Below are 12,467 nucleotides of genomic sequence, written 5' to 3' on the forward strand. Positions count from 1 at the left end.
AAAACTCTGCCAAAGAACAGAATCAAAAGACAAGCATTTTTAATTATTTCAGCTATTATTTCCCCCATGTCATCAAAAAGATAGAGAGAAATAGGGAGGCAGGGAGAGAAGAAGAAGAAACAGTCATGGATCAGCATGTCAGGAATTCCACGGCCGCTAGGGCCCCAGGAGGAGGAGGGAGAGACACAAGGCCCCCAGCCTCCTCTCCCAGCCCAGGGTCAGCCCGAGTGGGTGGCAGAGCCAGGGCGAAACCAGAGGTGACAACAGTCACTAACTCATGAACAGCTTGGGAACCTCAAGTTTAAGCTGCCTGCTTAAAAGAGAACAAAATGTCCGATGACATGCGCATGACAAATGTCGTACACAAGCCTGCGTGCACTAGGGCGTGTACGTACACACACACAGCTCACTTCGCAACATAACTGACACGGGCCACGAAAAGTTCTCATTCTGGGAAGAGGACCAGAAGGCACTCACGGTGCTGAGTGTCCACAGGTTCCCGGGCACTGGACTGCAGACCCTCGTGGTCCCAAAAAGGGAGAAGTCAGGCTGAGGAAAGAAGGTGCCCGGAGCTGCACGGGAAACAAGGGGCGCAGTGCCCCGCCATCACGTCCTCCCAGGACAGAGATGCTGCGCCCCCGTCCCCCTGCACCGTCTGAAGCAGCCTCGTTTCTCTGGCACCTCCCCTGCCCTGAATGAAGCCCCTCCACCTGGCTGCTCCCACTGCCCTCAGCTCACCGCCCACATGGCCTCCCGATGCCTCCTGACCACTCCGCCAACGACCCACCGCCTCCATCCTCACTCCCGAAGCCAAGTGTGCCCACGAGGAGGAGCAGGTCCACGGCTGCCCTTGCTGCGCCCCCTCCCCCCGCACCCCGCCCCAGGTTCATCTGCCCCCAGAGAAGCTCAGCCACTCCCCCGCCCCCCACTGCCAGTATCAACACAATGCCGGGACAGCCGTTCAGAGTGGGAAAGACAGATGCAGGGTGCCCAGACACCTGCAGGGCGGCACACCTGGCTGAGCACACTACAGTCTCAGCCCTGGGGACCCCAGCAGGCAGAACAGAGGCGGCCCGGCAAGCACCCCGGCCCCCAGCTGGGCTCCCCAGCTGCCCCCGCCTTCCTGCGTGTCCCCCTGCTCAACGCCCGGTGCGCCTCCCACCTGTCTGAAGACACAGACGCGCCGCGCCTCCAGGGACACTCAGGAGCTGCGGGCCCAGGGTGACACTGAGGCACATTTCCTGTCGTCTCACCCAGACGATCTCTAGACACTAGCCTCAGTCCGTCCTAAACGCTCACTATCGAACCTGGTCTTGGCGTGGGCAATTAGGTCAAAATTCTCAGGGCTGCACAGGAACTCAGATACACAAACCTCTAGTTTTAGAAGAGAGGAAACCCCAGCCTGTGGAAGAGAAATCCCTGGTGGCGAGTCACCAAGCCGGGACTGATGCCATGGCCCCATCACTTGGCACCGCACAGGTGGTCCTCACGCCCCATCTCGGGACATCCTCGCAGAGCGAGCGGCACGACCAGAGCCCCACGCCACAGCTGTACTTTCCTGGACTCTGTAAACATTCCGCACTGTCTCCTACTGATGACCTTCACCTAACATTTCACTTTCAGCAAAATCACGACCCTTGTACAAGAGAGTCTGGGCTTTCAAGATCTTCTAATATTTTGGATTTGTCCTAAGAATAAGTAGAAAATAGAAAAACGAAAGTGCTAATAGTATTACATACAATGAAATACGTAATACTGAACGAAAGTAATTAGACTGACCAAAAATGGCAAATATATTTAGACTCAAAAACTTAAGCTCTTCAACTGTTGCTCAATGGTGGGGAAGAAAAAGTAAAAACATATGAAATGCTGGAAATAATATATCAGTGTGTTTAAAAGACAAACTCAGCCATGGGAAACAAAAAAACAAAAAAAAATTGAGACATTTGGTAACTAAATACCCCTTCAAATGAGCTGAGCAAATAAAAATTTAAGGTCTGAGGTTTAACTTATTCCTGACATTGTTTCCTCTACGTGGTCAATGTATTAAAGAATTTTTAAAGTTCTATAAAGATACATGTTTAAGAACTAAGCAGTTATTTAATCATCAGTGTCAGAAGATTTTCAGCTCTATGGAAATATAATCTCCTCCTAAGAAATCGAACATTCAGCTTGTAGCCTTAGTGTCCAAACACCTTCCAGGAACCTTATATCAATACCAAGCTGCTGGCTCCCACAGTGAGGTTCTGCCCCGTTGCTGTTGCATTATTTGTGGGGGCAGACAAGCTTCCTTCACATGAATTACAACCAGGGAGGGAGCGCTTTGGGCATTCCAGGTGGCACAGTGGAAAAGAACCCACCTGCCAATGCAGGAGACCCAGGTTCGATCCCTGGGTCGGGAAGATCTTCTGGAGAAGGGAATGGCAACCCACTCCAGAATTCTTGCCTGGAGAATTTCACGGACAGAGGAGCCTGGCGGGCTACAGTCCGTGGGGTCAGACATGACGTAGGACATGACGTAGCATGCATGGAGCCCCTCCAGCGAACTCGCATTTCATCCTGGCAGTTCTCTGATGTCCAGGAACACTCAGTACATTTTAAACATGCTAATGAAAAGTCACCCCTGTTCATCCATTGCTGAGTTATATAAACAGTGAACATACAGTGTTCTAAATTTTTGTCCTTGTTAAAAAATACTTGGGGAAATTTTTAATTCCTTAGTTGAACAGAAGAAAGTTGAAACTTGACATTCCAAGCCTCTCGGCACTCTACTAAATGCAACTTAACAGTTCACATGCACGCTGCTTACTGTGGCCTTTTCCCACGTTTCACAACTCAAATAATCTACTGCTCAGCGGCCACTGGTGCCTTCCTCCCCGCCCTGCGGTCCCAGGAACCCACTGGCAGGCCTGTGTGTGCAGTGACAGGCCCGCCAGCCTCCCGGAGGCCGGCTCCCCATCCTCCGGATGGGGTACGGGCACAGAGACGGCCAGGGCAAGGACGGCCCCACACACAGGGTGCGTGAAGCTCGCGAGTTCTCTTTTTATGGTCACGACTCTCAGAAGTCTTTGAAATTGAGAAAAAAAAGTGAGGGGTATACACAGTATGAGGGCTTCCCAGGTGGCACAGTGGGAAAGAATCCGTCTGTCAGTGCACAAGACACAGGTCTGAACCTGGGTCAGGAAGATCCCCTGGAGACGGGCATGGCAACCCACTCAGTATCCTTGCCCGAAGAATCCCATGGACAGAGGAGCCGGGGGGGCTACAGTCCACGGGGTCGAAAGAGTCAGACACGACTCAGCGACTAAACAACAATACACACCATGACGAAAGCTCTGGGAGACTGAGGGCTGGGCTCCACAGTGAAGGAGCCCACAGTCGGATAGCGCACAGCTGTGCAGAGGCGGGCTGACTCACACCGAGTGGTGCCGGGCCCTTGCACCTCGCAGAGGCATGCGGTGTCCCCACCGTGGCCAGGCGGGACCCTGGAGGCTGAGCACCCCACGCCCGCCAGGCCGTGGGAGGGAGACCAGGTCACAGACGCGCAGGGCGCCAGGCCCCGTGCAGAGGGAAGGGGATGGGAGGCGTGTGGGCAGCAGGTGACCACAGCAGGGTCTGCTGCGAGACCCCGGGGCTAGGAGAGGCCTGCGGGTTCGGGGCAGCAGGACACCCGGGTGTCGGATCCAGCCCCAGGACAGCAGTTGTTCTCCACCACCCAGAGTGCTCAGGGCACTCTGTCACAGTGGCCGCAGGAGAGGAACACAGGGCTGGCCTGCGGCCATGCAGGGATGCACTGGCCCTTTTCTATCAGGATGAAGCACGAGCCAGGGACAGCAAGGTGGACAGAGCCCCGCTGGCTGCAGTGCTGAGAGGGCCAGGGCAGTTGGTCAGGGGCCTGCAGTGGCGCCCGGGGGCCCTGCACCAGCTCCTGGGCCTCTCCAGCCACCCTCCCCACATCCACAAAATGAGGATTTCTTCCTGTGCAGCAGTGAGAGCACTGACACGCTCTGAGAGTGACGCCACTTTGTGGAAAACTGCACCTTGCTGATAGCATGCATAATAGGATCCTGTCTCTACTCAGCTTTTTCCTTAGGGAAGAAAACACACCAAAAAATAACCCCTCCCAGTGGTCACCTCTGGAGACTTAGGATCAGAGAGAGTAGAAGCCTTCATTCCCCCTGTACATCCTCTCGATGAGTACTTACTATCTTTAATTTTTTTAATGGAGAGAAAAACACTACGTGGTCATTTAAAAAGAATGAAGCATGTTAATTTAGTGACTTGCGTGCTCACAATTCATGCACTCTTCTGTGTGTATAGTACAGCTCAATAAAAAAGGTGTCTTCTTTTTAAGAAGGTAGATGTATACGTGCTCAGACAAGACAAGATTTCCCAGCCACATTCTAGTCATCAGATACGCAGAGTATGGAATTCCACTTATGTAAAGAACCAAAACAACCAGATGCATACACATACAAACATATACAAAGAGATACAGACAGACACACATTATACTTCCAAAGTGAAGAATTTTTTTTGACAGCCAGGATGTTTTCAGGAACTCATTTTGAAATTTACATTTTAAAAATAACAATATTGTTCCAACATTAACTGCAAAGGGCTGGTTGAGATTTACACGTAAGATCCACGATCCATTTGTGGTACAAGAGTCATTCAGCGTTTCCCTGCTGGGCGCAGGCTTCCTGCCCAGTCCAGCCCTGAGCCTCACTGCCCTCCTGACTCAGGAACAAGGTAGCGGCCAGGCTTGGGGTGGACACAAGGACAGAACAGGGGTCAGGGAGGAAATAAATCAGTAAATAAGGAGAGGTCAAGAATGTCTGCGACAGTGTTTGGCAAAAACGAGCAACACCTTTGTTTATTTTGACTCAGCCACTTGGAAACATCAAAACCTCCCCACCTCACCATCTCCTGTCCAAACTGCCGCCGGATTTGTCCAGGAGGGATGCTCCCCCTGTGCCCAGTGACCCAACTGCCAGGGGAACTGGTCCTGCCTGCCCATTCTCACCCACCTCCTCCCCCCTGACCAGATGCTCACTCTGGGGTTACCGCCCTCAGTCACAGGGACGCCCCTGCATCACACCCCACACTCTGCGGCCTCCCCACCTGCTGCCTCCCTGTGTGTGTGCTCAGTCAGGTCTGACTCTGCAACCCCGGGGCCTGGAGCCCTCCAGGCTGCTCTGTCCATCGGATTCTCCAGGCAAGCATACTAGAGTGGGTTGCCATTTCTTTCTCCAGGGGATCATCCCAACCCAGGGAATCCAACTCATGTGTCCTGCATTGCAGGCAGGTTCTTCTCAGTGGAACCATCTGGGAGGTCCCAGGAACTAAGGGACAGGACTTCAACTTCTAGGTCTGGGAGGACACGACTCAGCCCCTCACAGTCAGCTCCGGGGAGAGAGGGAAGTGTAATCAGGGAGAAATGAAAACAGGAGAAAGGAATTCACCTGCGCCCCAGTTTCTAGAACTCCTCGCCTTCCCCGTCTCCTGGTCCCCGAACACCAAGCTCCAACCTTTTCTGCCTGAGCCTGACGGTTATCTCAGGCCCAGAGGCCCTTCCTTTTGGCTCCGAGCAGTGACCACTGACCCTTCTCCTGCCCAGCCCCTCTCAACTACTTAACACCATTTCACCCTGAAGACTTCAACTCAAATGCCTTGGCCTCAAGAAGCTTATGAGTACACACGTACACACACACACACATACACACACACACCCTGGGAAGCTTGTGAATATGCATACATACACATCCCTCACCCTAAACCAGGCCCCTGCCCATCCTCTCTCTCTCTCTCACACACACACCCTCACGCTAAACCTGCCCCTCATCCACCCTCTACCAGCTCCCTGCCTAACACTGAGCACCTGGAATGACCTACCTGCACTGTTTACACACTACCAAAGCTGTGTCTCCCACCAGAGTGACACACAAGTTCCTAAGCAGAATCTGCATCTGGTTTGCCCAATTCTATCTATTCAGCAGCTAGGGCAGTGCTTGGCACCTAGTTAAGTGCTTGATCAATATTTGCCAGATAAAGGAAAGACTACAAGAAATACAATTTAGTGTCAACCAGGGGTCATGTGATCAATGGTTGCTGAATACGCTCACTCTGAGGGAGCAGCAGTGTGAGGTTGTTATGTGGCAACACCTAGACAGACACAGGCACAGGTATCAGCTATGGAACCAGCGGAACCACACTCAGAAAGCAGAAATCTATTCCATTAGTCATAATTCTACAGGAACCACTCAAACATGCTGTCCGTGTCTAACTGTGCATATCCTTATATATGTAAAACCCATCTTCAGTAGGTATTTTCCAGTCCATGTAAACAGTTATCTACAGACACCCCCACCCTGCACCTCATTCCCCTGGTCACCTTTGGCCCTTGGATCACAGGAATTCTTTACTTGAAGTAAAGAGCTGCCAGCTCCCTGTGGTGACGTCGACCCAACACTTTTCCATTTGATCCTTCATACGAGACAAAGGTCCATCTAGTCAAAACTATGGTTTTTCCAGTAGTCATGTATGGATGTGAGAGTTGGATCATAAAGAAGGCTGAGCACCAGAGAATTGGTGCTTTCAAACAGCGGTGCTGGAGAAGACTCTTGAGAATCCCTTGGACTGCAAGGAGATCAAAACAGTCAATCCTAAGGAAATCAACCATGAATATTCATTGGAAGGACAAATGCTGAACTGAAGCTCCAATACTTGGCCACCTGAGGCGAAGAGCCGACTCACCGGAAAAGATGATGATGAGAGGAAAGATTGAAGGCAGGAGGAGAGCGGGCAACAAAGGATGAGGTGGTTAGACTAGACAGCATCACCAACTCCATGGACATGAGTTTGAGCAAACTCCGGGAGACAGTGGAGGACAGGGAAGCCTGGTGTGCTGCAGTCCATCAGGTCACAAAGAGCTGGACACAACTCAGTGACTGAACGATAACAAAATGTAGCAAGAAGGGCTTCCCAGGTGGCACAGTGGGTAAAGAACCTGCCTGCCAATGCAGGAGAAACAGGACACTTGGGTTCAATCCCTGGTCAGGAAGACCCCCTGGAGGAGGGCACAGCAACCTACTCCAGTATTCTTGCCTGGAGAATTCCATGGACAGAGGAGCCTAGCAGGTTGCAAAGAGTTGGACACAACTGAAGGGACAGCATGCACACACATGAGGCAAAAATCACTAAAATTCTGGGAACAGGATGTGTGTCATATGTCAGCTATGTTCGCATCTGCTGATAACACCCAGTCTCCCTGAGACACTCGCATGAGGAAGCCACATGGCCACGATCTAACAGAACAAGGAACGTATTTGCTGTCGTTCAGTCCCTCGGTCTTGCTCGACTCTTTGCAACTGTGTGGACTGCAGCAAGCCAGGCCTCCCTGGAGTGAAGACGTCCTTCACCATCTCCTGGAGTTTGCTCAAACCCATGTCCATTGAGACAGTGACGCCATCCAGCCATCTCATCCTCTGTTGCCCCCTCTTCTTCCCACCCTCAATCATTCCCAGCATCAGGGTCTTTTCCACTGAGTCAGCTCTTCACAGGATCATAACCAACAACCAAACAGCATAACACATGCTATCAGCACCAGCTTCCGCCACAGTGGGTACAGGCTCTCACATCCCCTGGCTGGTGTCAGAACAGTTAAGGATCTGGGATTCTCTCACCTCAGGGGACACCCCAGGGGCTGGTGGACGACTCCAGGGCTCTCACTTTCAAAAGCAGCATTTCCTAGTTTGGGATTAACAGATGCAAACTAGTATATACAGGATGGATAAACAATAGGTCCTACTGAAGAGCACAGGGAAATATAGTCAAGAAGCTGGGGTAAACCATCATGGAAAAGATTATGAAAAGAAGGTATGTAGAACTGAATCGCTTTGTTAAATAAAATTTTTAAAAGAAATAAGAAATGAACATTTTCTGAAATGTATTTATCTTTTAGGTGCTGGTGCTGTTCCTGTATACCTGGTTATTTTGAATATTTCAAAGTAAAAGGTACCAGTAACTGCTACTGAGAAATTATTTTAGACTAGGTGGGGAGAAAGTTCTTTTTTTAAGAATTGCAGCATCTGCATCCACCCACATTACCGAATAATTCTGGTTTGTTTGTTATTTTGTCCTCCACTCTCAGTGTCGTCCCCCCGCTGCCCCACCCCAAGTAACAGACATCACCTCCTATTTTTAATGGCCTCAACTGCCTTATCTAAGTTATAAGGCTCAAGCTCAGTTGAGCTTCTTGGCGAGTAATTTTTCTTATGCTAAAGAAGAAACAAAAAGTAAATTAGGAAAATCATAATCAGTCAGAATAATAATACTGACATCATCAAAACCTCAAAATAATGTATCTAAGAAAAGTGTCCGTCAATTTTTGGAGATTAGCAGCTCAAATAAATGAACATTCCAGCATCACAATGTCAGTTTCTACGTAAGAAAGAAACAAAACCTTAGAATTCAAAGGACACCAAGTTGAATGCTGAGCCCTCGTCTTAAATTTCTTTTTATCAGTAATCAAACATTCACCACATTCCTCACAACAGGTAAGGCAACCTGTCAACTGATGAGACGCTTCTATTCACAGCCAGAAGCTATGACTCTCCAGCATAATTAACAAGGAAACAAAATCCTTCCAAGAAGCAAATCCAATCCCTAATTAAGTGAAGCAGACCTGGGTCAGGTGTCTCAGAAACAACCAACTTGATCAGAGGTTCTGAGGTTGAAATATTCATGAGCCCATGAATGCTAATCGTGTAAACTCCCATTTAAAAAAAAAAAATCTAAGAAAATCCTATAAGCAATTTCATAACTAGGGGGCTTCAAATATGCAAAGAAAACCTCCAAAACACAAAGTTCTCACTGTCTTAAAAAAACAGTAAATGTGACTTAAGAGAAATCTGATAGCCTGAGGATAAAACTGTTTTCCAGAGATTAACACACTTTCTATACTTACCATCTAGTGATGCAAACACACAATTAGTAAGAGACGGGCTTGAGAAAGGAGAAGAACAGTAGAAAGACAGCCCTTCTGTTAACGGCTCCAATGGAGCCACACCTGTGAGCTGACACTATTCAACACCATCCCAAAGGTCACTCCTACATTACATGAAAAAGTCAGTTCTGTGTATTTACTATGAGTATGTAACAAAAATATTCTCATTCAGATTAACTGTTCTTTAAAACTGCATTTTCTCAATTTGGCCACTCATCAAAATCATTTCTTCCAGGATAAAAAAACAAAAAAACAGAATTGCTTTAAATGTCCAGAACTACTTTTGAGATTTACAAAAATGAGAAAAGCATGCTTCATTAGGATGTCGTCAACTGCAACATAATTCAGATTTCTTCAAAATCTTTTACCTTCCTTCTAGAAATTTCTGTTGTGGTAACTGTACCACATAGATATTTAGCCACACTTGAAATTATTTCAGCCCAAACCCAAAACCCCAGAAAAATCTGATGGAAATATTTTGTTTCAATCCCTACAAAAGTCAACATAAAGCTAGATTCTCTGCTGTCTTAGCATGGCTCTCAATGACAATCTGTTGCTACAGCAACAAAACTCTTCTACCTGTGGCCATGATTTGTTAAAAATTCCTCCAACCAGAAAATTCTGTGCTGTGCATTCATAAAACCCATAGAATGGCTTCAAGCCACATAAAATTAAAGCTCAATTTCCCACTTACGACCTACCCACACACCTATTTATAATATGCATACATATATGCACACATACATGCATAATTATGACTCTTTCAATGCCATCAAAAAGGTAAAACCACAACAAATTTCCATTTTACATTCAGCATAAAAAACTGCTGTGTTTTATATTTCATTGAATAATTGCTACTGTTTCTCAAAATTTATCTTAAAAGCCAATAGAGGCCCACCATCCAGGAGAGAATTCTAAAAACAAAACCATTATTTACATCCAATCTCACTCCAAAAAAGAAAAAAACAATTCCTGACGCATAATTTCCTATCTGTTCCAATGATGTGGCTCCTTCAGCCATGAGTTGATGTAGAAAACACCCAACGAATAAAGAAGACATGCGCACATCTGCCTCCGCGGGCTACTCACCCTCACCGGGGGGCTCCAGGCTTGCGCCCGCGGCTGGGGTCCGCCCTGTGAGCTCGGGCCATCTTTAGGGCTGCAGGTGACCACAGCACTGCTCTGAGCCCTCAAGGCGCTGGTGCCGTTGGTGCCACTGCCCCCCACGGGGCCGGGCTTCCACGGCCGCTGCTTGATGCCGTCCAGAAGTCTGACCAGCAGGATGTTGCTCGGAAGCTGCTCCACACCCGAGCCAACCAGAGTCCGGCACTCGGGACATCTGAGTTCATTCCGGGAACCGACGATGCCCAGCAAACAGCGTTTACAGAACGTGTGCTGGCAAGGTAAGACCTTGGCAGAGGCATCCAGCCGCTCCAGGCACACAGGGCACTCCAGAAGATCCAGCAGGGCCGACTCATCCATCTTCCTCTAGTTCACCAAAGGAAATGCAGCAGTGACACGCATACTTGTGTGCAGCTCTCAAAGGGGCTCATGTAACATCCATGTCAGACGCTGCTCTGGGGCCCCCGGGGAAGAGGAGGGAAAGACAGAGAAGGAGGACCATCACTGGCGGGTAAAGGTACAAAGAAGAGCCAGGAACCCAACAGCACACAGAAGTGCTTCCCGAGAGAATGGAGCTTTGCTTTGGAATACATGGTGCCTGAACTCCAGAGTCAACAATTGAAAACAAAACAGGCTTTTTAAGCAGTTCACAATAAATCCGTGAAGACATCTAGTTCACTGTGCAGGAACAGCTATCAAGTACCACAGGGGACTCTTGACATAAATAGGATTTATGAAATGCAATAGAAACATAATTTCTCTGGCTTTCAAAGTGAAACCTGAGGCCTTAACTAAGTCCTCAACTTATCTGAGAAGGTTAAAGTGGCAAATGAACTGTTTCCTCCACCTGAAATTCCTTTTAAATCCAACCAAGTTCCCCAGCACTCAAGCCACTTTGGTGGTAAATGATCCCAGTATGAAATACATATGTTTCTTCGCTGGTCTTAAAAATAGAATTGTTTAATCTTACCCAAGGAAAACGAGTTGAAGGTTGACAATTCTAAAAGCCACACTGAAGATGGGCCCGAAAGCAGCTCAAATATAAACGTATCACCCTTCAGGGCAGCGGCTGACAAACTCGGAAGCGATTTCTGAACGGCCTGTGCTAATCCCATTCAGAAAATCTGGCAAAATTATCACCCAAAGAATTTGAGAATGGAATGCTAGACTGGGAACCGCGAGCAGAATATGAAAATGGGGCCATTCAGGAAAAAGCATTCAGACCATGCACCGCTCTCCTCGACCCCTAGTTCAGTGTAGGCGTGCCCAGGAGAGCCAGGTGGCGGTGTGGACGCGGGCAGGGGCCTGGCCGTCGCTCTGCTCGCCGCAGGTACTGCGGGCCCGCGTGGACGCCGGGCCAGGTGCCCGCGCCGCCAATGTAGACGCTCCCGCGGCCAGAGGCAGGGGGCCGTCCTTGCAGACCCTGGGGCCAGGTGCCCAGGGCGGCCCTCGTCGACGCCGCAGGGCCAGGTGCTAGAGTCGCCCGCGTAGACGCGCCCTGAGGCTGCTGCTAGGGCCGCCGGCGTAGACATCCCGGGGCCAGGTGCCAGGAGCCGCCCGTGTAGACGCGCCCCGGGGCTGCTGCAGGGGGCCGCCCGCTTAGACCTCGCGCCCCGGCCAGCGGCCGGGAAGGCAGGGCCGGGCCGGGTGGGTCCACTCGCCGCCTGGCCGCCGCCCCGGGCCTGGCCGGACAGGAGCCTCGCACCCTCGGAAGTTTCGGGGCTCAGGAGCGCCCGCAGCGCCGCGTCGCCAGGTCCGCCCGCCGGGCGTCCGGGCGCCCGCCGCTGCAGTGCCTGGGGCCGGCCGGCCGACCCTCTCCAACCCGGCCCTGCGGGCGCGGGGTTCGGGGCCGGGGGCTCGGGGCGGGGAGGGGTCCTACCTCAGCGTGGCGCCCTCTTTGTCCGCACGCCCCGCGCTCTCCCGCTCGCCTGCCTCGGACGCCGGGCAGCTCTGGACTCCGCTCGTCGCCCGCGCGCTCCCGCCGCCGCCGCCGCCGCCGCCGCCGCCGCCGCCGCCGCCGCCGCCGCCGCCGCCGCCGCCGCCTGCCGGGCCCGGGAAGGGGGAGGGGAGGGGGCGGGGCCGGGCGGGAGGGGGAGGAGCGCGGAAGAGGAGGGGCGGGGCCAGGAAGGAGGAGGGGAGGGTCGGGGCCAGGAAGGAGGAGGAGAGGAGGGGCGGGGCCGGGAAGGAGGAGGTGGGTATGGGCGGGTCCGGGCGGGAAGGGGAGGAGCGCGGGAAAGGGGGCGGGGCCGGGAAGGAGGAGGGGGGAGGGGAGAGGGAAGAGGGGAGAGGCGGGGAGGGGCGGGAAAGGAGGAGGGGGAGGGAGGAGGGGCAGGGAAGG

General features: G+C 51.3%; 1 protein-coding gene across 7 annotated transcripts in view; it reads right to left on the reverse strand.

The window, feature by feature from the left end:
• The window catches only part of SH3RF1 (SH3 domain containing ring finger 1), a 155,517-nt gene extending 143,360 nt beyond the window's left edge, over positions 1–12,157 (reverse strand). For 3 of the 7 annotated variants that reach the window (XM_027548925.1, XM_027548926.1, XM_027548920.1), the window contains exons 1-2: positions 12,009–12,128; positions 10,097–10,584 (exon numbers count right to left, since the gene is read on the reverse strand). In XM_027548925.1, coding sequence (XP_027404726.1) covers positions 10,097–10,489 — 393 coding nt within the window. In that variant the 5' untranslated portion in view covers positions 10,490–10,584; positions 12,009–12,128. Of the gene's footprint in view, positions 1–10,096; positions 10,585–12,008 lie in introns of all 7 variants that reach the window. The other 4 variants (XM_027548923.1, XM_027548921.1, XM_027548927.1 and 1 more) reach the window with 3 other exon arrangements.
• Between the last annotated feature and the right edge of the window lie 310 nt (positions 12,158–12,467).

Source organism: Bos indicus x Bos taurus, chromosome 8 (assembly GCF_003369695.1).
Source record: "Bos indicus x Bos taurus breed Angus x Brahman F1 hybrid chromosome 8, Bos_hybrid_MaternalHap_v2.0, whole genome shotgun sequence".
Lineage (NCBI taxonomy): Eukaryota > Metazoa > Chordata > Mammalia > Artiodactyla > Bovidae > Bos > Bos indicus x Bos taurus.